This window comes from Clupea harengus, chromosome 21, assembly GCF_900700415.2.
Source record: "Clupea harengus chromosome 21, Ch_v2.0.2, whole genome shotgun sequence".
In the NCBI taxonomy this organism is placed as follows: domain Eukaryota; kingdom Metazoa; phylum Chordata; class Actinopteri; order Clupeiformes; family Clupeidae; genus Clupea; species Clupea harengus.
In genome coordinates, this window is record NC_045172.1 from 19,052,500 (window position 1) to 19,079,577 (window position 27,078).

Sequence of the window (27,078 nt, forward strand, 5' to 3'; positions counted from 1 at the left end):
CAATCATAGAAGGTACGATGAAGTAGTAACACATTTTAAAGTAACACTATGCAACAATTTGACACTTTTTGAGGTATGGTTTTATAGGCAACTAGTTTTGGTACCATCCTCAAATTCATTTTGATAACATATATGGTCATGTGAAGGACAGATAAACACCTGTGTCTTTCCCACTAGTCATCCAGAATATGCCCTATGTAGTTCTGTGTACCAGGCTGGAATACCCTGCAAAAATGGAAGAAAAGCTTTCACAGCGTGACATTGCCAGCTATACTGCCAAATGACAGCTTCTATCAGTGTCAACTGGGCTGTTGGTGATGTTTGCCAGGTTTTTGCATGCCTTTTTAGTTAGTAAGCTTGCTAGTTTTGGAACATAACTCCTTATTGCTGCTTTAATTAACCAACAGTCATAAATACTTCTACTGCGCTTAACAATATCTCCTCTCAATGAACAACATTTTTGCTTTATATATTGAGCTAGAGTAAAATGGGTAATAATTTCATGGTAAATGAATGTCCACTTATGGACATTTAACAATCTATAGTAACCGTTTACAAATATTCCACAAAATTCCAACATGCATGTTAACTAAGCCCAACTGCCAGATACTTGTGAGCTAACTGTCAAATAATTCTCCAAATCACCTCACACCAAAATGATCCCCACTGATGTGTTCTGAGTACCTTGAACACTTCGGTCTAGTATGACTTTTGATTGATCCTGTCAGATAATTCCCTTGTTTTCAAGAACAACAGCAACAACAACAACAACAACAACAACAACAACAACTTCTAATCAGACACTTAAGTAAATTGAGCCCCATTTAGTAATCCAGCTTTGTTTACATTCCATGAATACATCTGACTGAAGAGCACAGCTGGCACCGAACCAGCGTCCAACAGGGCCATATCAGGGACACATCAGCTCCGACTGCTAATTGGGTCACTCCAGACTAATTACCAAGTGACGCCAATGTAAAGCTACCATTATGTAAACTCATGTGATACAAATCATTCAAGAACTTACAACATGGAAAGCAGAAAATGTCACGCTAGTCTCTTCCAAGCTTCCGTTTGGTAGGTTGGTTGCTTTCAGCCTATGGGTTGACACCAAACTGCCCTCCTGGTTGAACGTGTTTGTGAAATACAGTGAATATTCCCTGGGTTAAGTTCACAAACTCTAACTTTGTTACGCTGTGACGATGAAAATGCTAGCCGTATATTAGCACCCTTAATGTGTTGCCAGCTGTTGCATACGTCCCTTGAGACAATTTTATTATTTTGGCGCTATATAAATAAAATTGAATCGGAAAAAAAAAATTGAATTGAGCTGGCTAGCATGACAGTGGCATAAATCAGGCATTCCATTTCTCCACCAGCCTCAAACCCTTGGTCTCAGAGCCTGTGTGGCAGCAAGCTATCGGGGGAAGCTAACAGCGATGGCTGTGCTGTTATTCAAGCGGCTTTTGATGAGGTTTCAGTGACATTGTGTGAGTGAGACTGGCACCCCGCAGCTCTAAATAACCCGCCCGTGTGTGTTAACTGTACTCCTCGCTTTCAATCCAGGTCACGTCATCAGCATGTGTGCGGTATGTGTGTGTGTGTGTGTGTGTGTGTGTGTGTGTGTGTGTGTGTGTGTGTGTGTGTGAGTGTGCCTTATGTTATCCACATGGCGCCGACCCACCACCGCATTTCAGGCAGACCCTTTGGGGGACTGGAGGTGAGCGTCACACCACAGAGTTGAAGGACTTAATGGGATGACATTCTGATTACATGCTGAAAAGGCGTACACACTGTGACATACACACACACGTGCAGACACACACGTAAACACATACATGGACACACACACAAACACACACATATTAACTCACACACACGCTCATGCACACAGACACACACAGACACACACACACACACACACACACACACACACACACACACACACAAACAAACACATACACACACACACACATAAATGGCTCTAGAACCTCACTACCAGCTGCATCCTGCAGTTATAAATTTCAACCTACAAACATGACATGTCTTCAGGATATCAAAATAGGGTAAAATGATGAACATCATGTGGGATTACCCTACTGCAGATGCAAGTCAAGGCATGCCTTCAAATAACGTGACAGGAGTGACTGGCAACTATATGCAGCTGTGCCACAACCAACACGTCTCCTTCGTGATGGATTGCCATGGCACGTCTGTCTCAGTATGCTTGAACTCTGCAGAGAGGAGCGTTTGACTTTTGTCCTGATTGCACACTTTTCAAGGTTTCACAAGAGCACATGAAGGCGGTGAGGAGGGCACCAGATTTAGCACAACCTCACCTCCACAACTCTTGTGAGCAGTTGTGCCACTGGTCAGAGCACTCATAATCACCAAAACTACAAAAACACACACACACACACACACACATAAGCATGCATGCAAGAGCATGTACACACACACACACACACACACACACAATGGCTTTACAAAGAACTTGACTGCCTTTTTCATCTTGCATTAAAAATCGCAACCTACCAACATCACACGCACGTAGGGTAACTGCCTTACCAACTGCCTATGGCCTACAACATAGGTAGAAGCGCTCATGAACTTTCACTCTTTCGTTGTGCTGACTCTTCACTGCAGTCTGTATAATGGCATGTTTTTGACAGTTATGCATACACGTTATTTACATAAACCAACAGCAGTCACTGGCTGCCTGCTTGTCACCAAAGTTAATGCTGATCTCATTACCCTCTATGACAGTCAGTGTCAATGGTGCCAGAGAGTAGAGGAGAGATATAAAAGATCCGGCCCTGATATGCCAGAGATTTGCACCAAGTCAGGGCCCAAATGAGCCATCATTTAGACCAGGATGAACACCAAACCGCCTGCAAAGAAAGGAACAACAGGGACTGTGTGTGCTGGTTAGAGTCCATTGATGGTCGGGTGGCCCTCCTGTACTTTCATGTACAGCCTACTTGTAAGCACTGCTGGTTGCCAACAGCCAAGCATCTTAAAATGTGCCTCAGAATGCCTCTACTCTGGTTTCCATTTCACCATGGTAAGCCCTCGCAGAGCTACTTGTGGAAGTTAGCGATTTTACTGCAGCACATTCTCGACAAGGGGGGAGCTTCCGCAGAAACGGACCCAGCGTCCACACAGCCCGACGCATCTCTCCCTCTCCATCCATCTGTCCAACAGAGCCGTTCGTATGCGTCACGGGACCCTCTCTTTGCTTTATTGAATTCGTTCCTATTAACGATATAAATGAATAAAGACTGGGATAGACAAATAAATGTGGTGGGCTGGTTTTCGCTGGTTGATCTCCCGGCGTCAGCTGTGCCGGAGAAGCGATGATCTACTCCACTGCAGTGGCAGCGTCGAATAAGGGAAAAAAGGCTTCTTCTTCAGCACGTCGGTCGGCCACATTAACTTAGAGCCCGATGAACAGTTTAACTTACAATTGATTGTCATCTAAATCCTCACCTTTTACCCACGCCTGCGTTTTCAATAGCAACCTGTTAAGGCTATCTGTATTGGCAACAATGGGGTATCATTTAGAGATTACTTTCGACGCATCAGCATTGTAATTCCCCTTTTCGTGTGCTTGTTATGAAGAACTGAAAGTATGCCATAGTACATGCATTGCACATCAATCATTTGCATATTGGAGAAAGCGTGTTCCCTATAATATCGTTTACTTGTGTGACTAGCAATCCGCATCGGGTAGGATGCAAAATATCAACAGATATCCACCGGCCGTCTTGTGCTATTGAAGTCAGAGGGAGAATGCGTGTTTTGCTTGTGCCATAGTCTACTGTAGACAGCCTGTAACCCCTAAGTGTTGCAGAAGTGCTACTGCAGCAACCCCAGCACTCAAAGCCTGAATAGCGGGAACCATACAAAAAAAGCCCCGCAAACGAATACCGCATTCCTCCAAGTCTTGAGTCAATAGATAAACACATGTACAGAAGCCAGGCACCCAACCGCACAAAAAAAGTTGCGCGACCTGATCATGCGGCCACCGTGGAGAGAGGTTCTTTATTCCGTGGCATGATATGCTGCGCCCTGGCTCGCCAACAGTGGCTCGGCGATGATAACTTATTCCCCCTTTTCTCCCCCCTCCCCCCATGCGCTCACTTGCTGCACAAATGCGATTGCAGATCTAACACCATCACCGTAAGCAATGTGCAATAGTGCAGTCACAGGAGGCAAAACAACACACGGGGTCTTACCACTTGGGTTCTTGGTTTTCTTAAGACTCTTGCCACAAAGACACTGCAGCATATGCGATCCTTTGCTGAAAATGTTCCAAAGAAACCACATTGATTTGGGCGAAGAGCAATCCAGCAGCCTAGACACCCTCATAGAGAAGAGCTCTTTGCGGTTGCATAATAGCCCAATTGGATCAGTTCTCCTGGCCGGGGCTACCACTTGTACCATAGAAAAGAATTGGTGATACCCGGGGTCCGCTGCGCTTTCCTTCACGTGGAGAAATATTTCGTTGCACTTTATGATGAAGGTTATGTTATTATCCGGCAGGTTACCAATAGTACCGCCTCCCCGGGTTATCAGTAACCAAAATATACTCTTTAAATCGCATTTGTCGCACGGTTGTGTGTGTGTGGCCGACAAACACACAGAACTAGCGGGATAACGGTAAATCGCGAGGGATTTCAGAGCAGAAAACCATTGCATATTAGTTCGTCGTTCCGTGGAAAGGGTGGATCTGCACAGCGTCGAGAGCCAGTGGAGGATGCATCCTATACAGAGACCGCTACGGTTGTACCAACTAAACACATTGCCAAAATCAAGTGGCGTCACGTTGGTATTCTTTAAAATCGGGGGACAGATCAATTTCCAGCTGCTGACGTCTTCATTTTTTGAATTGCACGGCTGTTTCCAAAATTCCGGGTATCAGTATTCTGCCAGACTTAAGTTTGTTGTCCTTATGCGGTCCTCGCGGCTTTGTTTCCTCTTCTATGCATGTGATGTGGCTTTGCCAACGACCCTTCTCCAGAAGAGTTGTGCGTCCGGTAAAAATACATCAACGTAGCACTGGACCTGTGCGTTAGAAATAGATGTAGGGGGGGGCGTTGAGACGAAAGATTGCCTTCCCATTACGTAGACACGTGGTTGACATACCGTCACGAGTGAGATTCCCTTAACATACGAATAAAAAAAGACTCAATATTTTCAAAGCGCTGGGTTTATCTCGTAGCCGGCGTCGAGGTATGAATTGCAGTGTGATACCCACATCACGGCATTTCGACGCATGCGTTTGCCCCCCGCACCCTGGAGTTCCTCAAAAAGCGGGCGCTGTGATTCCAGCTGTTTTCCAGAGCAACAGCTGCAGTCCTAAGGTAGGCGCCTGCCAAGCCGACGAGACTTCGACGTGTTCGCGGTGTGTGCCCGTTGTCAAAATCAACAAGTTCTCACCGCTCTTTCACGGACTTGTTGTCTCACTGCATTATGCTATCCATGCACAGACAGCGCCGGATTTGAGCCCATCAGGGCACCTGCCGGCCCGGCGGTCATTGGTGCAACGCCATCCACCTCGCTGTGGCGCTGGGCCGGCTAACTCCAGGGAACGTAGCGATGAAACGAGAAGATTATTTTCGGTACTTGTCAAGTGCTGTGCGCAAGTGTTGTGTGTGTGGTCTCCCCAGACATCGGGTTGTGGTTGATTGTTGCACTAATAGTTTTTGGATGAAAAACTACGTTCGACCTCACTGTTGTAAAAATATGTTTTAGTTTTCAGAATATGAAATATATAGGGATCGGTCTCAATGGCATAATATAATGCCTCACATAATGCGTCACCATTAATATGGATCAGAAGAATTCAAACTCAAATTAGATGTTTTGAAAACTGCAATGACAGAATCAAAACTGACCCTGACATTTTCAGGTCAAAAGTAGCGTTCAGAGGCACAAAAGGAAGAATACTACAGTATTTTTCCGAGGATCCGTTTATTCATTTGTTTGTGATTTTCTCTCTTTAAAAGGTCAAAGCCCCGCGGTATCACAGCAACGTCTGTGAGGCTCCTCACAACAGTGTGGGAGGGCGGCAGTCAGAACAGGTCAAAGCACTTTTTGAAAACCGGGAATGGATTTTTTTACACGCTCAAATGGTAAGTAAGACAATGAAATAATCTCAGGTATGAAGACGAGAGTGACTGCAAATGACAATACAGACATGAAAACTTTTCTTCATAGGCTCTCCCTCACTCAGTGCAACACAGTGTAAAGGCTGATTTCATTCATGCTTCATAAAATATATGAGTTATTAGTACGACCCTCTATACAGTATGTAACTGCTGGGATGGAGTTGTTAAACATAATGTGTGTCTGCCTCAGTTAGGGGAATGTTGCTGTTAGGTATGATGCAGATAAAGCAAATATAAGAGTAGAAAAACAATCCCTGCTTCTCCTAAGTCTTATACATGCTCTTCTTCTGTCTGCTCCTACAATACAGTGCAATGGTAAATGTTAATCTTATAGTACCATACACATTCTATTTTCATTTACTTCCATGGCACCATTGACACTGCTAGAGGAATAAACCATAGAAATAGTCTCTTTTAACAGGAAAATAAACCCTTGAGCAGAACCCAGGTCAGAAGGGTAGCCCATTTGCATTAGGAAAGAGATACAATGAGGAGGGTTGGCAGAGAAGGGGAGGAGAGGGGAGACTTTGACAGATATTTATTTAAAGGCACAGTCCGAAACGAACATGAGGAGCAATTAACTAAATTTGATTTTTTTTTAAAAGTGTATTGGATTAGATTCACAGACTGCACCTTTAACAGTTGATATTTCCAGGTACACATCCGTGTGGCCATATACGGTGTGGCCCCCAACTTCATTCAGGAAAAGTAAAGTTATGTGAGGTGAACCTTTAAGTCCAGTTCCATTCTAAGTCTTTCTTCTGAAGGGAAGCACAGCGGCAGTACCATGTCAGTGGCAGGTCTTCTCTAGAAAGCCCAGAGGTGTCAGTTCACCCTAATGAAGATATTTAATTCATGAGTGTCAATGGATCCTTACAGATCCCTTTGGGCATCGCAGGACTGTGTGTGTCTGTGTGTGTTTGTGTGTGTGTTTGTGTGTGTGTGTGTGTGTGTGTGTGTGTGTGTGTGTTTGTGTGTGTGCATGTGTATGTGTGTATGCATGTGCTTAAGTGTGTTTGTATGTGTGTGTCGTTGCATGTGTATGTGTGTGTGTGTGTGTGTGTGCATGTGTGTGTACTGACCTGTGTGTGTGTGTGTGAGAGTGTGTTTGTGTGTGTGTGTGTGTGTGTGTGCATGTGTGTGTACTGACCTGTGTGTGTGTGTGTGTGTGTGTGAGAGTGTGCATGTGTGTGTGTGTGTGGTGTGTGTGTGTGTGTGTGTGTGTGTGTGTGTGTGTGTTTGTGATCCTCATTGATCTGTTTCCTGTACTGATGAATGCGAGAGGGTCCTTGGAGGATATCATCTCACCAGCTACTCCAGATAGATGCCATTAGAAATCTCCTTCACTGGGCCCTTGAGTCTGCATGTGTGGTTATTACGATATCAACCAATATGGTTACACACCACTGAGTGAACTATTAGCACCGCTCACACGTGTGACTCTCGCTGCTCTGTCTATCTGTGTGTATTCAGCAGGGGGTTTCCATCTTTATCATTTCTGGCAGAGAAGAACAAACAAGGATTTGAATGAGCGTAAAAGTCTTTCGCAGCATTTGGTATACAGCAAAACTGCTAAGTATGATGACGTATTGGTATAATATACTATCATGGTATTAACACTTTAGTCAGTCAAAATTCATGAATACATTCTCAGTCAGAATCCTTCATAATCATTCCTAACAAACAGTATCACCCAGTTTTACATTTTTCTACAAAACGGTGAGAGATGATTGTACACGTACACACATCTGGGTACATACTCAAAACGGTGAGAGATGATTGTACACGTACACACATATGGGTACATACTCAAAACGGTGAGGGATGATTGTACACGTACACACACACATACACAAACAACCAAGTCAGTGCAGGCAAAGGTAGATGTAACTTTAGTTCTTTAATTTGCTCTCAATGGATATGTTTCACAAGTACATAAATCACACACAACCACACGTACTCTCTCTGTATCTGTCTCTCTTCACATCCACACACACACACACACGCACAAATACAGAAACACGCACATACAAAAATGCGAACACACTCACACACACACACACACACACACACACACACACACACACACGCACAAATACAGAAACACACACATACAAAAATGCGAACACACTCACACACACACACACACACACACACACACACACACACAAATACACACCCAAACACATACACACAGAACAGTACTGCGTACCCAATCAATCCATCCCATTTGTGCTTTGCCGCCAGTCATGGAGGCAGTCATTGTAAAGTGCTGTGTCACATGGCGGCATGCAAATTATTTCCTGACACCAAGAGCACCCTAGAGGGCACACACACACACACACACGTACACACATGAACAGCACAGAATCATGTTATAATACAGAAATGCAACAAATATTCTGAATGAAACCATGGTACTTTTTGTTTATTTATTTTAATTAATTAATTTTAGCACCATGGCAAACTGGTACTAAACTGGTTGTTTGTTTAGATCACAACATCAGGACAAATGAAGACAAATATTGTTGGCCTAATGTTATTGTATGGCATTTGAAAAGGAAGTTTAAATTTTGAATGAAAGTTAGATTTGTTGAAACATCAGACAGAACCAAACAGTGACATCTGCTGGTGTAAATAAGCCAGTGCAGTCCTCCCTTGAAAGATTCCCAGAGACCCAGAAACAAGCTACAATACATAACTAATTACATTGAACTTTCCCTTAAGCAACATTTATTTGAACATTTGTAAAACCTGGAAATATACATACAGCGGGTAAAATAAGTATTGAACACGTCACCCTTTTTCTCAGTAAAAATATTTCCAAAGGTGCTATTGACATGAAATTTTCACCAGATGTTGGTAACAACCCAAGTAACCCATACATACAAAGACAACTAATTAAATAAGTTCAGAAATTAAGTTATGTATAATAATGTGAAATGACAGGGAAAAAGTATTGAACACGCTTACTGATATTTATTCAATACTTTGTACCAAAGCCTTTATAGGTAATGACAGCTTCAAGACGCTTCCTGTATGGAAAAACTAGTCGTATGCATTGCTCAGGTGTGATTTTGGCCCATTCTTCCACACAAACAGTCTTCAAATCTTGAAAGTTCACTGGGCCTCTTCTATGATCTCTGATCTTCAGTTCTTTCCATAGATTTTCAATTGATTCAAGTCAGGTGATTGGCTGGGCCATTCTAGGCAGCTTTTATTTTTCTTTCTCTGAAACCAATTGAGAGTTTCCTTGGCTGTTCACTTTCTTGCTGAAATGTCCACCGTCGTTTCATCTTCATCATCCTGGTAGATGGCAGCAGATTTTTATCAAGAATATTTCGGTACATTTTTCCATTCATCCTTCCTTCAATTGTGTGAAATTGGCCAGTACCGTATGCTGAAAAGCAGCCCACACCATGATGTTCCCACTCCAAACTTCACTGTTGGGATGATGTACAGTGCCATTGTCCTCCAAACATGGTGTGCATTATGGCATCCAAAGAGTTCAAATTTTGCTCTCATCTGACCAGACTATATTCTCCAGTATTTCACAGGCTTGTCCAAATGTCGTGCTGCAACTTTAAACGAGCTTTAACATGCTTTTTCTTCAGCAATGGAGTCTTATGTAGTGAGCGTGCATACAGGCCATGGCGGTTGAGTGCATTACTTATTGTTTTCTTCTAAACAACTGTACCTGCAAATTCCAGGTATTTCTGAAGCTCTCCACTGTGGTCCTTGGCTCTTGGACAACTCTTCTGACAATTCTTTTCATTCCTCTGTCAGAAATCTTGCGAGGAGCACCTGGTCGTGGCCAGTTTATGGTGAAATGATGTTCTTTCCAATTCCGGCTTATGGTCCAAACAGTGCTCACTGGAATATTCAGAAGTTTAGAAATGCGTCTGTAACCAATGCCATCAGTATGTTTTGCAAAAAGAAGGTTACGAAGGTCTTGAGAGAGCTCTTTGCTTATACCCATCATGAGATTTTTCTTGTGTGACACCTTGGTATTGAGACACCTTTCTATAGGCCATCAGTTGGGATATTAATTTGCACTGACAAGGGGCTGGATTGCTTTCTAATTACTGATAGATTTCAGCAGTTTTCTTGGCTTTGCATGCCTTTTTGCACCTCCCTTTCTTCATGTGTTCAATACTTTTTCCCTGTGTTATTTCACATTAATACACATAACTTAATTTCTGAATTTATTTGTGTTGGTTTCTGTATGTGTATTGATTTAGTTGGGTTTTTACCAACATCTGGTGAAAATGTCATGTCAATAGCACCTTTGGAAATATTTTTACTGAGAAAAATGGTGACGTGTTCAATACTTATTTTACCCACTGTATGTATTTATGGGCAATGGGCACACTGCACAATGAATGGAAATGGAGAGAATAACAATCAGACAGTCTAATAAATATTGAATTGGGAGCACATGGGGAGATGATGATGATGATGATGAGTCTTTGATGAGAAGACACGCCAAGCGCTCCTTGAGAAATGCTCATTTAGGCTCCCGGAGGTGCATACACACATGCACACCTGCCTCAGGAATAGAAAGATACACACACACACACACACACACACGGAAACACACACATAGAGGTACACACACAGGCACACACACAGGCACACACACAGCATTCATTCACCATGGATATGCAAAATTTCTCCACACTAAAATAATTGCACCATGTCTCCATTGATTGTTAAAAGCTGTGAGTTGAAAAGTGTTTTCTATCTGTTGTAAGTCCTCTTTAAACCAAGAAATGTTATAATAACTCCTCCCTTCTTTCTCACCTTCTCTCTTTCTGTCTATCTTTCTATCTCTCTCTTTCTACTATGTAAAAGCTATGGAAGAGTGAAGAGGAGCTCTAGATTAAGGCTCAGGCTCTCTCTCTCTCTCTCTCTCTCTCTCTCTCTCTCTCTCTCTCTCTCTCTCTCTCTCTCTCCAGCTGTCCATCTGAATGACTGGCTTGGCCATGATGTCTGGACTGTCTGCATCCCAACCTCCCCCGGTTCGGCCTGTCTCCTAATGCTGCATGTCAGAGCCCTTCTGCCTGGCAGAACTGGCACTGACACTGCGGGTGGCACCTGGCAGCGGTTCGCATGCCAGCGCCAGTGTGTCTGTTGCGATCAGCTGCACAGCGCCTGTGTCCAGCGCCTTTATCCAGCGCCTGTGTCCAGTGCCCTGCACCTTCACGGCTGAACACTTCAGGACCCCATCATTTGCTTCTCCATTCCTCTCTGGATCTGAGGGAAGTTGTGCACCCAGCCTGTCCCAGGCCAATGCAGATCCATGATTGGTACAGTTTCATGCCCATCAACTCCTTCGACCAATGGATCACCTGAATAGGGAACTGTGTTTGAAAAGAATTGCGCCCCCAGTGGTGGATCACCAGAATGACAGGAATCTAATCTAGAGGAATACAGGAGCAAATAAGCAGAATATTTATACAGAATATCAAAATATTACGGCTCTTCAAAGTCTGATAAATGTTCAGTGAGAGGAATATTTGTGTTTTTCACCTATTTTAATTTTTGTTTACATTCCTTTTTTCTTTAACTGATTTTTATGGTACAGTGTTATGTGCAACAATTTTAAGGTCTTCAATTAGTCAATTAGTGAGATTTGTAGTCTGGTGCATCACTTGTTTTATTCATTCTGATGAGTTACCGTATGATGTTTGTTATTTTTCTAAATGCACTTAAAAAAAACTATGCAGGCTATGCAAGTGGTGGGAATTACAGCTTATTTATGGTAATACATGGGAATAATCTTCGTCTCTAAATAAATAAATGCGTATTTAAAGCAGAGACACTAAGCAGTGAAACTTTATACCGTAGGCTCAGTTGATCTGCTCCCTTGTCGGGTATGCGAGCTGCAGGCTATTCAGTTACTCACCTTTTTGATTATGCGCGACCAGGTGTGTCTCTCCTGGCATGGGTCGGTGTGAAAAAGAATCAGGTGTGGCAGTATGACGTTACGAGAGAGAGCAGAGTGGAGTCCGTTTTTCTCGAGTATGGCTCCAGAGAAAAAGAAAACATCACAGCGTCTTACATTCGCCTGGTTTCTGGTGTGTGCTCTTGAAGGCTGTCTGAATGCATATCCTGGCGGAGCGCCTTCCAGCTCGTGTGCAACCATGCTACCCGAACACGGTGTAGGACCGCAGAACACAGACTCGCCTTACACCGTCGTGGTTAATAGCTCAACTTATCGCTATGGGGAAAGAGTTCAAGGTAATTCTGTGCGTGTATTATACGTGTCTGTATTTGGAGAACATTAGCAATATCCAAGCACAAATGGTACTGTAATATGACTTACAAACAGCAGAGTCAGCGTCACAGTACGTCATGGTTTATGGTTAATATCTGTAACATTAAGAAAGTACTGTAAAAAGCAATTATAATTTGGCTTGCTCTGACTTTCTCTAATTCACACTGTTGTACATTTTATTATACAATTTTGTGATAACAACACTGTTAATGCCATTAATTGCCCCAATGCATAACATATTTCACATTGAGACAATTTGTATGTTCCTTATGTCCTCATCATGTGTCATGCTGATCATATTTACATATTTTAAGGCGGCACTATTTCTGTTCATGGCATAAACTTCATATCTCATCACCTAGTATATCTGGGACTGATCTCTGATCAGCAGTGTACCTAATCTGCAATTCTATGTTGTTGTTTTTTTACATTCGGGCAGTTTATATTGGATCTGCAGAGAAATACAGAGGAATATTACTGCAAGCCCGCAGTGCCAACACCTCTGCAATTGTTGGGAGCTGGGTAACTCTCCCATCACACATCAAGACTCTGAAAGTAAACACCCTCTTCACAGAAATCATTTATTATCTCAAATTAATCCGTGTTGAATGGCGCATACCACTGCATTGTACAACAATGACATAATTGTGTATCGGTCTGAATATTTTCTTTTGGAAAACTAGTGTGGCTCAGGGGCAGCCAGTGCGGTGACTCATAACTCTAAGAGAGAGAAGGTTGGCAGGGAGTTGGTTTTCACCTGGCTGCCGCCCAAAACAGGTGCTCCACAGGTGCTGGAGTTCTGGTAAGTGATGAAGCATTCGCTGTAATGATGAATTATTCAATTTAGCCGGAAAACCAAAAAGGACTTAACACTGACTAGTTCCATAGTACGAATACATTCATCTATAAGGGTGAATTCTGCTTTGTGTGAACCTTTACACAGGGTGGACTACTCTCACTCAATCTCTTTTTTTTTTAAATCAGGGCAACAGTGGTCAAGGACAAAGCCACGTTCTGGACAGAAATCAAGTCATCTGCACTACTCTTAGGTATGCTGTACTTCCATCAGTACATGCCTTGCCTGATAGAAACAGGGATAAACAAGAATAAAGAAGGCTAGAGTGCTTTATACAGAAAGTATAACTCAAACCTCGGAGGGGAATGGTCATAGCTCTCTTCCATCTCTTCCAAATTCAGCTTTTTTAATATATTTACCCCATCCCATATAACCCCCTATGTTAATCAATAATAATAATAATAATAATGAGTTATATTATTATGCTTGTTGTTGTTATAGTAATAACAGCTAGTTATAGTTATAGTACTAATGATGATAATAATAATAACTGTTTAGTAAGTTGTTAAAAAATGTAAGTGTCTGTAAAAATAAGTCTTGTGTGCTTTCAGACGGTGCTATGTCTGGCCCTCCTTTGCCAGAACCCCCTGTGGGATCAGGGGAACACCTGTCGGGGAGTGTGTTTGTCATCACTGCCTCGGTGTGTGTGTGGATCACCTGGCGTGTTTGATGTCGGAGCGCTGTTGACACGAAGTCTCTTCATGGGATTTCCAACTGGGATTATATCTCATTCTGACTAATCCATCTTTGTCATTCATTCATCATAGTACTGGGATGGGAGATGAACAATATATTGCCAGATATGTATTAGTGTCTAAATATTTAATGCTATAAGTAAAAATATGTGGTCTCTTTTTAAAAAAAAAAATTTTTAATACCTATCTGAATAATAAGGAAATATGTTTTCTAATATGTTTGTTAACTCAATGATCAAAGGTGTAAGTTTTCCTCTTGTTTGAAAAATATGTAATGAAACATATACATCCTCTAACAATATGTTCTTCATGTTCTTATTCTTTTCTATATATTGTTCCCTTAGAGAGAGTGACTTTTGCATTAATTCTTGTCAACCATTACCTGCATGTGAAAGAAAGTCTGAGCTGCAGCAACACTTACTAACAGTGTAGTCAGTTTTACTATCCTTTCGATTCTTTTACCTTCTCCGCGAACAAACGATTATTTCTGTGGTGAGCTGCTTTCATAACTCAGGGTGTCATACAGGTGCAGCTCATAAGCCAGGCATCAGCTGACTCTGAAATGAGTCTGGGCTAGATCAGTGTGATCTGGGCTAGACCTGAGCTAGATCAGTGTGAGATCTGGGCTAAACCTTGGCTAGATCAGTGTGAGATCTGGGCTGGACTTGGGCTAGATAGGTGTGACATCTGGGCTAGACTTGGGCTAGATCAGTGCCAGAAAGCTAACTGCCTGGGAAGCGGTGGTGTGGTGTTTCCTGGCCCTGTGTGAAAAGAGTGGGGTCAGGGGAGGTGAGGTGAGTGGGGGAGGGAGGGAGGGAGGGAGGGAGGGAGGGAACTCCTCACTGACTCTCTCGCTGTGTCACTTCTGGTTCTGCGCCGGTTCTTCTGCTGCGTCATGGTGAGGATCAGAGCTGGCCTCCTGTGGAGAGACACCAATAGCTGCTGGGGGCGGGACTAACCCTATCTATGGTTGCCATGGTTGCCCTGTGGCGGGCTCACTAGCATGCCAGAAATCATCAGTGGTGCACCCCTGTGTGTGTGTGTGTGTGTGTGTGTGTGTGTGTGTGTGTGTGTGTGTGTGTGTGTGTGTGTGTGTGTGTGTGTGTGTGTGTGTGTGTGTGTGTGTGTGTGTGTGTGTGTGTGTGTGTGGTGTGGGTCAGTGGTTTTGAGTGCAGAGAGTTATAAGCCTCATATGTCAAATATTTGTCCAATTTATCAAATGGTTGCTGAAGTTAATTATTGAGACACAGTTACAATAGTAAAATAAGCAGAGTAACTACAATAAAGAAAATTTCAGTTTGACAGTTTTTTTCGAATTGGAGTGGTGATCTGCGTTAAATCAGGTTGTCAGGGAAGAGCCCAGAGGGCTAGAGCCCAGAGGTCTTCACTGCGACTTCATGCTGCTGAGAGAAGGCCTACAAGGCGTGAGTGAGAGATTTCAATGTAGTTGTAGGAGCAACAGGGAGCCAGTGAAGGGTGACCTGCAGAGGAGGCACTTGTGTCCTCTTTGGCTGACCAAAGACACCGCTGCATTCTGAATCATCTGCAAAAGTGTTGCTACTCAATGCATTGCAGTGGCCTAGTTTATAAATGATCATGGCTTACACAGGAAGTTGTTTAACCCATTTTGTGTGGTAGGGTGTGAAAGCCCAACTGTTATAGTGTGTGAACTGACAAGACCTTGAGACAGAAGCTACATGCTCAGAGAAATGAAGTTGGCCATCAATCATAGCACTCAAGTTTCATGCAGTTTAAGTTGGGCTCATTGAAGATGAATCAAGTTGGATATTAATATTGTGTGGGATAGACAGATTGGCTAGGAATACCAGGAGCTCTGTTTTCAAAAGTAAGTTTGAAAGTTTAAATTATGCAAAGAGCTTCACATTATTATTAAGACATTTTATAATTATCATACTGCTGCCAACTGATTTAAAAACACAAACACAATTTGCTGTTATTGATAGCTCTTTTGCTTCTTCATACTGAAGTTTGTAATAATGGACATTTTAATGTAAAAATGACAGAATTAATGTAGAATAAACACAAAGGAAGTATATTTAAATTGAAATACTATTGTTTGACAGCATCTTTTTAACTTTGAACACAGATTCTCTCCTGTGAACTAAGGATTTCGCAAAAAAATTCCAAGGCCATCAAAATTCACTGCCAGCTTGAAAGGCATATTTACTATATGTCTGTTTGAATAAGAAGATTTTTAATTAATTGCAAAAATGAACATATTCATTTTGACTGCACTAAACTATTACAATAGTCATTCCACGCCAAACGTACCAATTTAAGAAAATCTCCCCACTCGACCATCTCAGATTTGGCTGTAAAAATTCAAGGTTGTTCATACACTTCTTAATAGGTATAGTCCCAAATATTAGCTCTCTACTCCCAATAGTTTTGTCACAATTTTTTTTATCAACTAAGATATGTGCATTTTCAGACGCTTTTTTAGCAGCGAGTCATTTTCAAATTGCTATAACTAGAAAATGATTTAAGCTATCTCCTTCAAACTTTCTAGGCTTAAAATCTTATACCATTACTTAAAGAATGTGGCCATCCATGGCTATATCATAGTATTCGGGGTGCTTGAATTTGCTTGACAATTTTACTCTACGTTCTGTGGCAGCATCTTTGAAGGCCTTTGGAAAGCTCAATGTTAACGCTAGAGACTTGATATTATTAACATACCGTCCTATGTATGCTCTGTATATTGTATTACAAAACTGTCCCTATGTGATGAATGGTCTGGAAGATATTAAAGCTTGAAAATGGATGAAAACCAAGTTTGTGCAATTTTTGGCATGCTATAGCAAAAAAATTACAGCATTTACCAACATGAAACTAACTGTTTTGGAAAGACTAGATCATTTTTCTTAACATATAAAAAATGTGTGATGGTGTTCTGCCTCATTTTCTCAAAATTATGTTTTGAAAATGTGGGATATTTGTACATGCGCAGCATTCAATGGCCTATGGACGCATATTCAAATGCTAACAAAATGCACTAAGTTTATGACACAGAGCTTAAACTGCACAAAATGCTTGCCTTGCTATAGCATGCCAAAAATTGCACAAAATTGGTTTTCATCCATTTTCAAGCTTTAATATCTTCCAGACCATTCATCACATAGGGACCATTTTTTAATACAATATACAGAGCATACATAGGAAGGTCTGTGTATAATATCAAGTTGTGGAAGACCTGTTGGAGAGACTGGCCAGCCAGGCAGTCATTTAACCATCGGTTCCCGTATCGTCAGTACCCGACTAGGCTGTTGACTGGCGAGTGAATGATGAGTATCTGATCAGATGTTTTGATGCTCTCATCCACAGCAAGGGAGTATGCGATTAAATCTTGTCCCGTTCCCATCAGCTGTTGTTGTAGATCGGTGGCAAGGTCACATACACAATCACAATCGCTGCTCATAACATTTGGTTAGACAAGGTAAAACATGTCACTTCGACAGAAATTCAACAGTAATATGTATTTCATGTGCATTTTACACAACATTTTTAAACATGTGTTTATTATCGAGTTATATGTGTATGCTGTCCATACAAGTTTTTTTGGCCACGCAGGCTAATTGCATTTGGGTATAATTTACAAGCCGCAGCCTTTAGGTAGCCACCTTTTAGGGCAGTTTCGGTTTTCTACCTGTAGATTTAAGATATTAGAGTAAAGCTTTAAGTAGATTTCGTGTGCAGAATATTAACCTTGATCTATTACACTGTTGTGTAGATTGTTTTTTTTGTTGGGATTGAAGAAGCCAGACCAGATGGCGAGCCTTCCCACGGAGATTTTTACCTCGCGCGCATGGAGCATCTAACCTGTGGCAGCCTGGCCAGCTGCCATAAGGTTTCTTTGACTACAGTTTGAACCCGAACAGTGCATCTTTGCGCGTAGATAAGTTCAATCTTTTTCACACTGGGAAAAGAATCCTTTTGCATACACAAACACAAGGACTGTTTAGTGACTGATTTTCCACACTGGTTCTCATACTGATTTGCTGCATTGCTTCTTATTGAGCATACTGAATTGTTGCACTGTTTCTTATAGTGTATACTTATTCACTGCAGTGATTCATTTATTTTTGCTGCTTTTTTTCAAATTGAATGTACATTTCGGTGCATATTTACAAGTTTGGTTATTTTCTTTTCTTTAAATATTAATTTACACACACTCATTCATTCATTCATTCACCGCAACATATTCAAATTTCTACATTAACATATAAAGGAAACTGTACAAAATAAAGTTTTTACGGTTTGCAAACTTTTTGTTATAATTGTAATTTCAACTCTAGAATCTAGTTTCTTCGATAGTGTAGCTTTTCTACTGGTCAATACAACATAGGTGCTACAACGGCTTTCTGCATCTGCGCCGTCTTCCGATTGCGACTGTTTAGTCTCACATCTCTCAGTTTTTTTTGTTACATCACGTACGCAACACCCAAAAACGCAGGCCCCTGTGTCAGGCAGCACGTACAACAAAACCAGCAGCACGTATTACAAAACCAGCATACAGACCGTTAGCTTTCTCCACAGGGGAAGTGGCTGGGTGGGGGTCGGGGGGTTCCAGGACCTCAAATGCAGGTATGAGTCATACAGATGCATTTGCAGGTTATATTAGTCTGACTGTAAGAACACATGTTGCCTGTGGTCTGTGTGCACGTGTGTTTGTGGTGTGTGTGTGTGTGAGTGTGAGAGATACAGTAGAGATAATGTAAATTACTGAAATAAATGAATGAATGACTGGAACATTTATTTATTCTTTGGGCATGGCGTTTATGAAAAGTGAACATGTCAGTGATATTATTGTTGTCAGTTTAATCTAATTGCTTTATGTATCTAAATTAATTGAAATTGTAAATTAACCTAAAATCAAAAGTCTCCTCTATGTAAACAATGTAAACAACCACCACCTACTGTATATGGAGATTCCTTCTGTCATATGGGCACATCTCAACATTTTTGAATATTCTGGAAAATTTTTGTTCTGTAATTTAATTCATAAAGTGACACCTTCATATATTCTAGAATAATTATACATAAAGTGGCATGTTTCAAGCCTTTTTGTTTTAATCTTGATGATTAAAACAAAAAAGGCAGTCATTTGTGCAAAAGGAGCCCCAACCAAGTATTGAGTGCATAAATGAACATACTTTTTTGTGTTTTGAGTTAACTAGCTGATTAGAGCTCTTCTCAGGTCGACATTTCTGTATTTTAAATTCTTTATTCTAATATTTTGAGATACTGGACAAATTCTCCCTCGGTAAAGGGTCGGGCTGCTTTAGCGATCTCCGCTACTACAATAAAGCTTGCCTTCACAGCAGCCTCACTTTGTGATTTGGCTTTTACGAACACCGTCTGCTGTGACACCAGCCTTCTTTTCAACTCATCTACCTTCTGGAGCTTGTGTTTCATGTCCAGATGTTTGTACTTGTCTTGGTGTTTCGTTTCATAGTGCCGTCTTAAATTTTATTCTTTCATTACAGCCACGTCGGCTCCTCACACAAGACATACAGGTTTGCCCTTTACATCGGTAAACATCTCTCTGCGGTGGCAGTGCATTGTGGGACTTGCAGTATTAGTGGTCAGTGCGACATACCGGCGGCCGCGGCAGGCCAACTCTGATAGACATTAAATATTATATGGCAGGCCAAATAAAATGACACCGTGGCCCATTCAAATCAATGGAACTTTTTGCAACTTTCAGAGGAGCCGGCGGGCCGGAACTGGCCCGCGGGCCTTGAGTTTGTGGTCTAACTGATGACTCCATTTCTCACGTCACCATAGAAACTGCCAGTGGGTGTAGTTGTCGTAAGCAGAACTCTACTCTCTCCCGTGCTAGTCTCTGCTGAGGTTTAGTGGTGACGTTGCATTGAAACCTTGCTTTCATTCTTTGGAAAATGTCTGATTGGAAGGACGTGTTATTGTGCATTTGGTGGAAAACGGGTTCATGCTGGAAAACGTGGAAAGTATCTTTTTCGGTAACACTTTATGTGGATAGTTCACCTACAGACTTCACAGATGGTTTGTTGAAATTCAAGTTTAGTCTTTTTTTCTTGTTCACTGAACATCACATTAAGCAGACCCAACAGCTAACCCTAACTGTAGTCAACAGACATTCAATGGATAGTGTGTTTGTAATCTGAGCATCTGAAGATAGTCTGTAGGGGACAATCCAAATGAAGTGTGACCTTTTATCACTGTAATCATGAAATGGTAGGGATGCATTTTTTTCTTTTCTGGATAGCAGATACTGAACCGCTCATATACTCATTAACGATTTTCAAAGTTTCTTAAAGTTGAAAGTCATGAACTGATTCATAAACAGAATTTTGTGTTAGCAGCACTGACAGTTGACTATGTTTTTGCATGTTATATACATGACAGAGGAGAAGGCAACTGTTTATAACACACTGCCTTGGTACCTGGCAAAATCACCATAACCCTATGTCTAACCTTAATCCAAATGTCATGTCAATACAAAGTATCAGTGTACTGTCAATCAGATGTTGTTCTGTCACTGATATGTGAAGCATTACTTAATAATACAGTTATGCTTGAAAAGCCACCTCAAAATACACAGTGTGTGTCTATGCTGCCTTACTATGACTGTGACGGGGTGTGGCAAAATCTGAGGTGCAAATGTATTTTTGGAAATGTACGTATGTATTTGTCTTTAGTTGTGAACTTGAAAGAACACTTTCATTGTATCAGACAAAGCAATAAGGTACTTTTGTCACAAGCTAAAATAGGGATAAAATCATTTTTTAATAGAAGTAAAAGAAAATGTAGTTGCTTCATATTGTGTCTTGCCATGTTGTTCTCACATATGTTACAGCGCATGTTTGTTTCACACTCTTGTCCTCACTTCCTCATTTGAGAAATTACACGTGAATTTCTCTCAAGAGAACAAAACTGTACCCTGGTAGAGATATATAGACAATCACATGTAAATTAATTTCCCCAAGATAACCACAAAGTGGTTAAAGCCATCTAGCACATGAGACACATTGTGTCAAAACTTTCACTGGTTTGACGTTAATGAGATCATTCGTACAACAGAAATGGTAACCATTTCTCAGGCAGTCATCAATTCTCGACTGCAGTCTGTTCTGAACACAGAACCAATCAGTAGAATGTTGTACGAATCTATCATGTTTGTATGCTTTACACAGAAAGACTAAAGGACTTTTTCTTTTTAAACCAAGACTTTTATCCAAAGCAACTTACAATTGAGAAACAATAATCAAGCTACTGTATGTTAGAGACATGTTGAGAGTAAGAATAAATAAAGAGTCGTTAGGGAAGGCAGGAGATAACTATAATCTTAACTAGTGCTTAACTTGCACTTCAGCAGTTACATTCCTGCACTTATTTTTCTTTCTATGTCGTTTTTCTATTTTCTTATGTAAAGTAGTATTTATTGTTACAACAAGTTTTTTATTGCTCTTAGCTTGACTGTTCTCTCCCTTGTTCATCGCTTTGGACAAAAGCGTCTGCTAAATGACTAAATGTAAATAATCTGTACCAAGATTTGGGTGAGTCAGGAGGTGCCACATTTTTCTCATGTTGTACAGCGCAAAGCAGCACAACCAGGAAGAAGAGGTCACATGGTCAGAGAAGGGTATCCTCAGTCATGTATTGCTCAGCCATAGCGGTGAAAGTGTGAGATGAAGAGGCCCAGAGGTTCCATTGATCTGCCCATGTATTGTGATCATTTCATGTTTTGTCATTTTTCTTAACCAGAATTGATCTGCACTTCTTACCGTCACGCACCATCTGGTCACGGTGAAACATATCAGGATGAACATATCTGTGGCCCATGGCGTGGGCAACGCCACTCTGAACGATCTGGTCAATCCACTGACCACTGTGGTTCTTCCTGTGATATACCTGCTGGGGTTCGTGGTCAGCACCCCGTGTAATCTCCTCTGCTTCATCCTGCTCTGCACTTGCATCAAGCGGAAAACCTCCACCATCATCTTCGCCATCAACCTCTCACTGGCCGACCTCCTGTACAGTGTGTCTTTGCCGCTCCAGGTACTGATGTGTCATTTTGAGCTCTGACATGATAGTATAACCAAGTCCAAGTACCATTTCAAAAATAAGCTATTTCAGAAATGGGTTTGGACCTGATCTTGCACAGGTGCAGGAAATCCACAACAAATCTGGACCTGATTCTTTCCTGAGACCACTGTTATTTGGGAAACTAGATGATTAAAACGTCCTCTAAAACATAGAAACCTCTTGGATCAACATGCCCATGTGTTTCTTTCTTAAAAATGTCTATATTGGCATCTTTCATCTTAAAAAATGTCTTTCACAGGTGTCCTACCATTTCTCGGGCAATGACTGGCGCTTTGGCGCAGTGGCGTGTGGCATCACCACGGTGACCTTCTACTGCAGTATGCAATGCTCCATCCTCATCACCTGCGCCATCGCCGTGGAGCGCTACATCGGCGTGGTGCACCCCATGAAGGCCAGACACTGGTGCACGCCATGGCGCACCGGCCTGGTGTGCCTGCTGATCTGGGGCCTGGCGTTGGCCGTGCAGACGCCCATGATGCGGCATGACCTGACACTGCGCGTGGAGGAGCTCAACCTGACCACCTGCTGGGATGTGATCCCACGCGGGACCTTCGGAAGGCTCCCGCTCATCTACTTCCACTTCGGTGCCGTTGCCCTGCTCTTCTACGTCACACCACTGGTCATCCTCGTGGCGTGCTACGTGGCTGTGACGCTAGAGCTCCGCCGCTCGCCGCCGACATGCAACGAGGGCCAATCGCGACGCTACGCGATGGTCATGTGTGCCACGGCGGCGGTGTGTTTCATCCTGTGCTGCCTGCCCAACGTGGTGCTCCAGTTCCTGCACCTGGCCTACCGCACGAGAGATCTCAGCCTCTACCCCTACTACAAGCTCACTCTCGGCATCAACAGCCTCATCTGCTCCGTGGACCCCTTCGTCTACTACCTGGCCTCACAGGAGTTCCGCAAGACCTTCCAGAAGGCTCTGAGCCAATGCAAGAGGGACACGCTGTACACTCCTTCCGAGGTGGTCAGCTTCGCCCAGGCCCCAACATGCAACAGCAGCAAGCTGTGATTCCAGACTCTCGCCACACCCAGGTCCAGAACACGGGTCGCTGTTAAAAGATGATGTCCTCATGGTTTAAAACAATTTAAAATCCTGCACAGGCTACAATTTTCCAAGTCAAAATTATACAAAATGTTTCCTGAAGTCTCACCTCTGTGTGATAAATGTGAGTCCAAGGAGGCTACCTTATCACATAGTTATGCTCTTTGCCCCTGATAGGTGAAAATTCACCCTAGTTACCTCAGGACTCCGGAGCTGCATATAAGTATATTTATTAGACAAACAACAATTGCAATCGGGCTCACTCCCAGCACAAGGCTGAAAGTGAAGCAATGATAAACACATCGCACAAGGTTTATATAGACAGAAGTTGAGCGTTCAGCACGGATAACCACGTGGTGGATTTCTGATGTCCGAGGCAAGGATGGAAGTTTTGCAAGGTCGGAAGAAGCACAGTTCGACCCTTCTTATCACTTCTGGTCTAAACATGCTCTTGTACATATGCAGACTAAGTGGCACCTAATAATCTAAGTTACACACACGCAGAAAAGCCATTTCATAAGCACATGATTCATACATTCTTAAGTAATTAACAGTGTTTGCAAATTATCTCCATCAGCCCCAAACTGAAATATTTCAGTTTTTGTCTGTGATCTTGGAGGTTCAGATAGAGCCAGACCCTATTTTAATAGTTTTGGAAATATCTGAAGAGCTAAGGAAACTAAATGTAGCACAAGAGTGTCTTCTGGCATATGGTGTTATTACTGCAAACAAACTGATCTTACTTCTCTGGAAAAAGAAAGAGGTGCCCTCCTTCAAACACTGGCTGACTGACTTGACAGATAAATTAAATGTATTCTGAAAGACAAGCTGAGGGACTTTCAGAAAATGTGGCGACCTTTGGGGGGGATTTAGATTAGATTAGATTAGATTCAACTTTATTGTCATTGCACAGAGTACAAGTACTGAGGCAACGAAATGGGTGGATAATGGTTAGGGAAGGGAGGGGGGTTGTGGTGGGAGGGTGTGCTCTCTTTTTTCTGTATGGTGTGTGATGTTTGTTTACATTTGTCTTCTCTGTTTGTTGTTTTTGTTTGTAAAATGTAATCTAATTTTATAATTTCTTAAATTATATACGTATCATTTTCCATTGTTAATTTCAATGTTTCAGGAACAGGAATAGATCTAGACTCATCTGTTGAAGAGCTACATAACAATGGCACTAATATTAGAAGTGGCCAGTTCTGGTACATTTGAGTTTATCATATAACGGTTACAGAATAACTACAGTACAGGAAATTAGAAAAAGGATTAAGAATAGAAACAGTGATGGGCTACATTTAACGATCTCATAGCAAACCTGCCCGTAAACATGGCCGGTCTAACCTTTAAGTAACCATTCCCTGGAGCTCCCCCTGGTGGTACTGACTAGTGGTTAGTACATGGTGTCAGCAGTCTTAAGACCTAGCAGTTTGAGCTACAACTCTTTCTGGATTTTATTTTTACACAGAATATTAAGCTTATTTGTTTTTTTATAGCACACCTTCCTTTATACATGCACTATATGTGGACAGGAGATATCTGACTCTGTAGAAACAATACGGTACACACAGTTTATTACAGTCACTAAACCTAATTCATTATTCAAGTTTAGTAGTGCCCATAAACATTTTTCAGTGCAAGAAAAAAATAAAATAAAATTCCATTTTAATTATATAGCGCCCAAACAAAAATTGTCTCAAGACCCTTGCCTGAACACGTATCAGTGGATTTACTAAGGGTTTTTCCAAAAACAGATGCAAACTTGGTACCCCCTACCCCTAACTCAACTGAATCTGAATGTGTTTGGGATGATTCTCTGTCAGGTTAGTCTTGAAGGTTTGTCTTCAAATGTACTATACTGTATATGGCTTGTATATGTGTTTGTCTGTATGTCTGGAATAAATCCAGTTGATCACAGAGATTCATTTCATGGTTATCTTAACAGAGAAACAAGATTTGACCAGATCACTATCCATGTGCTGGTACACATTTTTGGCTTATTTTTGTTTCCCTCACAGAAAGTGAACACTTGTTCCTGCTGTGTTCCTGATTGACATGGCATAGCCCAGGGACTAGATCCTTTTACAGTATCCCCTATGTATATGCTGAAGGTGAGTTTGCCCACAGCTCTAAACTGAGGACATAATAGAGGGAATACGTATGAATATGCAGACTGCCTTTTGCCAATAACTGTACAAATGTACAAGTGGGTGTTTTTAATGACAATGTGTGTTAAAACAGCAAACCGATAACAATAATAATAGTAATGATAATAATGATAATGTTGAAAATAATATACGGGGATGATGCCAATGACAACATTAATAAAAGTAACATTGCATGTTATTAACAAGTCAATACAAATGATTAAAACACTGAAACTGATGAAAAGAAATGGAAAGATCTGCATGCGATGATCCCTTGGCAGTGGACATTCTGGTCCTTCAAGAACAGGTATGTGGGAGAAGAATTAAATAATTATTACACATAAAGAACACGAATATATGTGTATGAGACATATTTATATACGTATATATATAGTGGGGGTGTTGAGTTATGTGTTCTCATCCATTGTTATTTGTATTATTTTATGTTGCTGATATCCTATTGTGTCAATTATACAAATGTTATGTGTTATGTAAGTTAGGGGAAATGCACTTTTGGAACTCTTAATTTGACTCTTAATTTGATGTAAATATCCGCGGAGCGGATGCGAATTAAACGAAACTTTGAATTTCCACAGTTGTGGTTTCGTATCCCGTCTGCGGTGTGTCCAAATAATAAAAAAAATCAGAAGTTTCCTGTGTGTTTAGGCAGTTAGAAATGCATTTATCAAATAGATATCAACAGCCACATTTTCTTCTTTCATTCCCTTTTTTATTTTCTCCTCTTTTTTCTTCCTTTTTCTCTCCTCCCCCCCTCTTAGATGGCCTTATGGCACAGCAGCAGTACCATGTCAGTGGCAGGTCTTCTCTAGAAAGCCCAGAGGTGTTGGCTCACCTTAGTGAAGATATTTAATTCATCAGTGTTAATGGATCCTTACACACACAGTGCCCTTTGGGCATCGCAGGACTGTGAGTGTTTGTGTGTGTGCATGTGCTTAAGTGTGTTTGTATGTGTGTGTCGTTGCATGAGTATGTGTGTGTGTACTGACCTGTGTGTGTGTGTGTGTGTGTGTGTGTGTGTGTGTGATCCCCATTGATCTGTTTCCTCTACTGATGAATGGGAGAGGGTCCTTGGAGGATATCATCTCACCAGCTACTCCAGATAGATGCCATTAGAAATCTCCTTCACTGGGCCCTTGAGTCTGCATGTGTGGTTATTACGATATCAACCAATATGGTTATACACCACTGAGTGAACTATTAGCACCGTTCACACGTGTGACTCTCGCTGCTCTGTCTATCTGTGTGTATTCAGCAGGGGGTTTCCATCTTTATCGTTTCTGGCAGAGAAGAACAAACAAGGATTTGAATGAGCGTAAAAGTCTTTTGCAGCATTTGGTATACTGCAAAACTGCTAAGTATGATGATGTATTGGTATACTGTCATGGTATTAACACTATAGTCAGTCAGAATTCATGAATACATTCTCAGGCAGAATCCTTCATAATCATTCCTAACAAACAGTATCACCCAGTTTTACATTTTTCTACAAACCGGTGAGAGATGATTGTACACGTACCCACATCTGGGTGCATACTCAAAATGGTGAGAGACACACACACACACACACACACACACACACACACACACAAACAGCCAAGTCATTGCAGGCAAATGTAGATATAACATTAGTGCTTTAATTTGCTCTCTATGGATATGTTTCACAAGTACATAAAACACACACAACCACACGTATTCTCAATGAAACCATGGTACTTTTTTTTATTTTTATTTTATTTTACTTATAATTTTAGC

The 27,078-nt window shown here is 41.6% G+C and overlaps 3 protein-coding genes across 3 annotated transcripts in view; 2 read left to right on the top strand and 1 right to left on the bottom strand.

The window, feature by feature from the left end:
* Nucleotides 1–5,883, bottom strand: part of LOC105911936 (fibroblast growth factor 14) — a 70,781-nt gene extending 64,898 nt beyond the window's left edge. Inside the window, exon 1 of the mRNA XM_031558726.2 lies at nucleotides 4,239–5,883. Coding sequence (XP_031414586.1) covers nucleotides 4,239–4,701 — 463 coding nt within the window. The 5' untranslated portion in view covers nucleotides 4,702–5,883. The remainder of the gene's footprint in view (nucleotides 1–4,238) is intronic.
* A 5,223-nt stretch (nucleotides 5,884–11,106) lies between these two features.
* On the top strand, nucleotides 11,107–13,583 carry LOC116218209 (putative defense protein Hdd11). The gene is made up of 4 exons (XM_031558810.2): nucleotides 11,107–12,416; nucleotides 12,893–13,008; nucleotides 13,137–13,255; nucleotides 13,438–13,583. The coding sequence occupies exons 1-4, from the start codon at nucleotides 12,155–12,157 to the stop codon at nucleotides 13,571–13,573; spliced, it is 633 nt and encodes a 210-aa protein (XP_031414670.2). The 5' UTR covers nucleotides 11,107–12,154; the 3' UTR covers nucleotides 13,574–13,583.
* Nucleotides 13,584–21,677: 8,094 nt separating this feature from the next.
* On the top strand, nucleotides 21,678–23,227 carry LOC105911938 (P2Y purinoceptor 8-like). The gene is made up of 2 exons (XM_012840846.3): nucleotides 21,678–22,065; nucleotides 22,352–23,227. Exons 1-2 carry the CDS (start codon nucleotides 21,829–21,831, stop codon nucleotides 23,123–23,125), a joined length of 1,011 nt encoding a protein of 336 aa, XP_012696300.2. The 5' UTR covers nucleotides 21,678–21,828; the 3' UTR covers nucleotides 23,126–23,227.
* The last annotated feature ends 3,851 nt before the right edge of the window (nucleotides 23,228–27,078 follow it).

Bases quoted from the DNA above. Each gene is read 5' to 3' on its own strand.
- LOC116218209 (XM_031558810.2), top strand. From the start codon at position 12,155: ATGACGTTACGAGAGAGAGCAGAGTGGAGTCCGTTTTTCTCGAGTATG. The intron at 12,417-12,892 runs GTAATTCTGTGC...ACATTCGGGCAG, and splicing joins CTATGGGGAAAGAGTTCAAG to TTTATATTGGATCTGCAGAG. The intron at 13,009-13,136 runs GTAAACACCCTC...TTGGAAAACTAG, and splicing joins CACACATCAAGACTCTGAAA to TGTGGCTCAGGGGCAGCCAG.
- LOC105911938 (XM_012840846.3), top strand. From the start codon at position 21,829: ATGAACATATCTGTGGCCCATGGCGTGGGCAACGCCACTCTGAACGAT. The intron at 22,066-22,351 runs GTACTGATGTGT...TGTCTTTCACAG, and splicing joins GTGTGTCTTTGCCGCTCCAG to GTGTCCTACCATTTCTCGGG.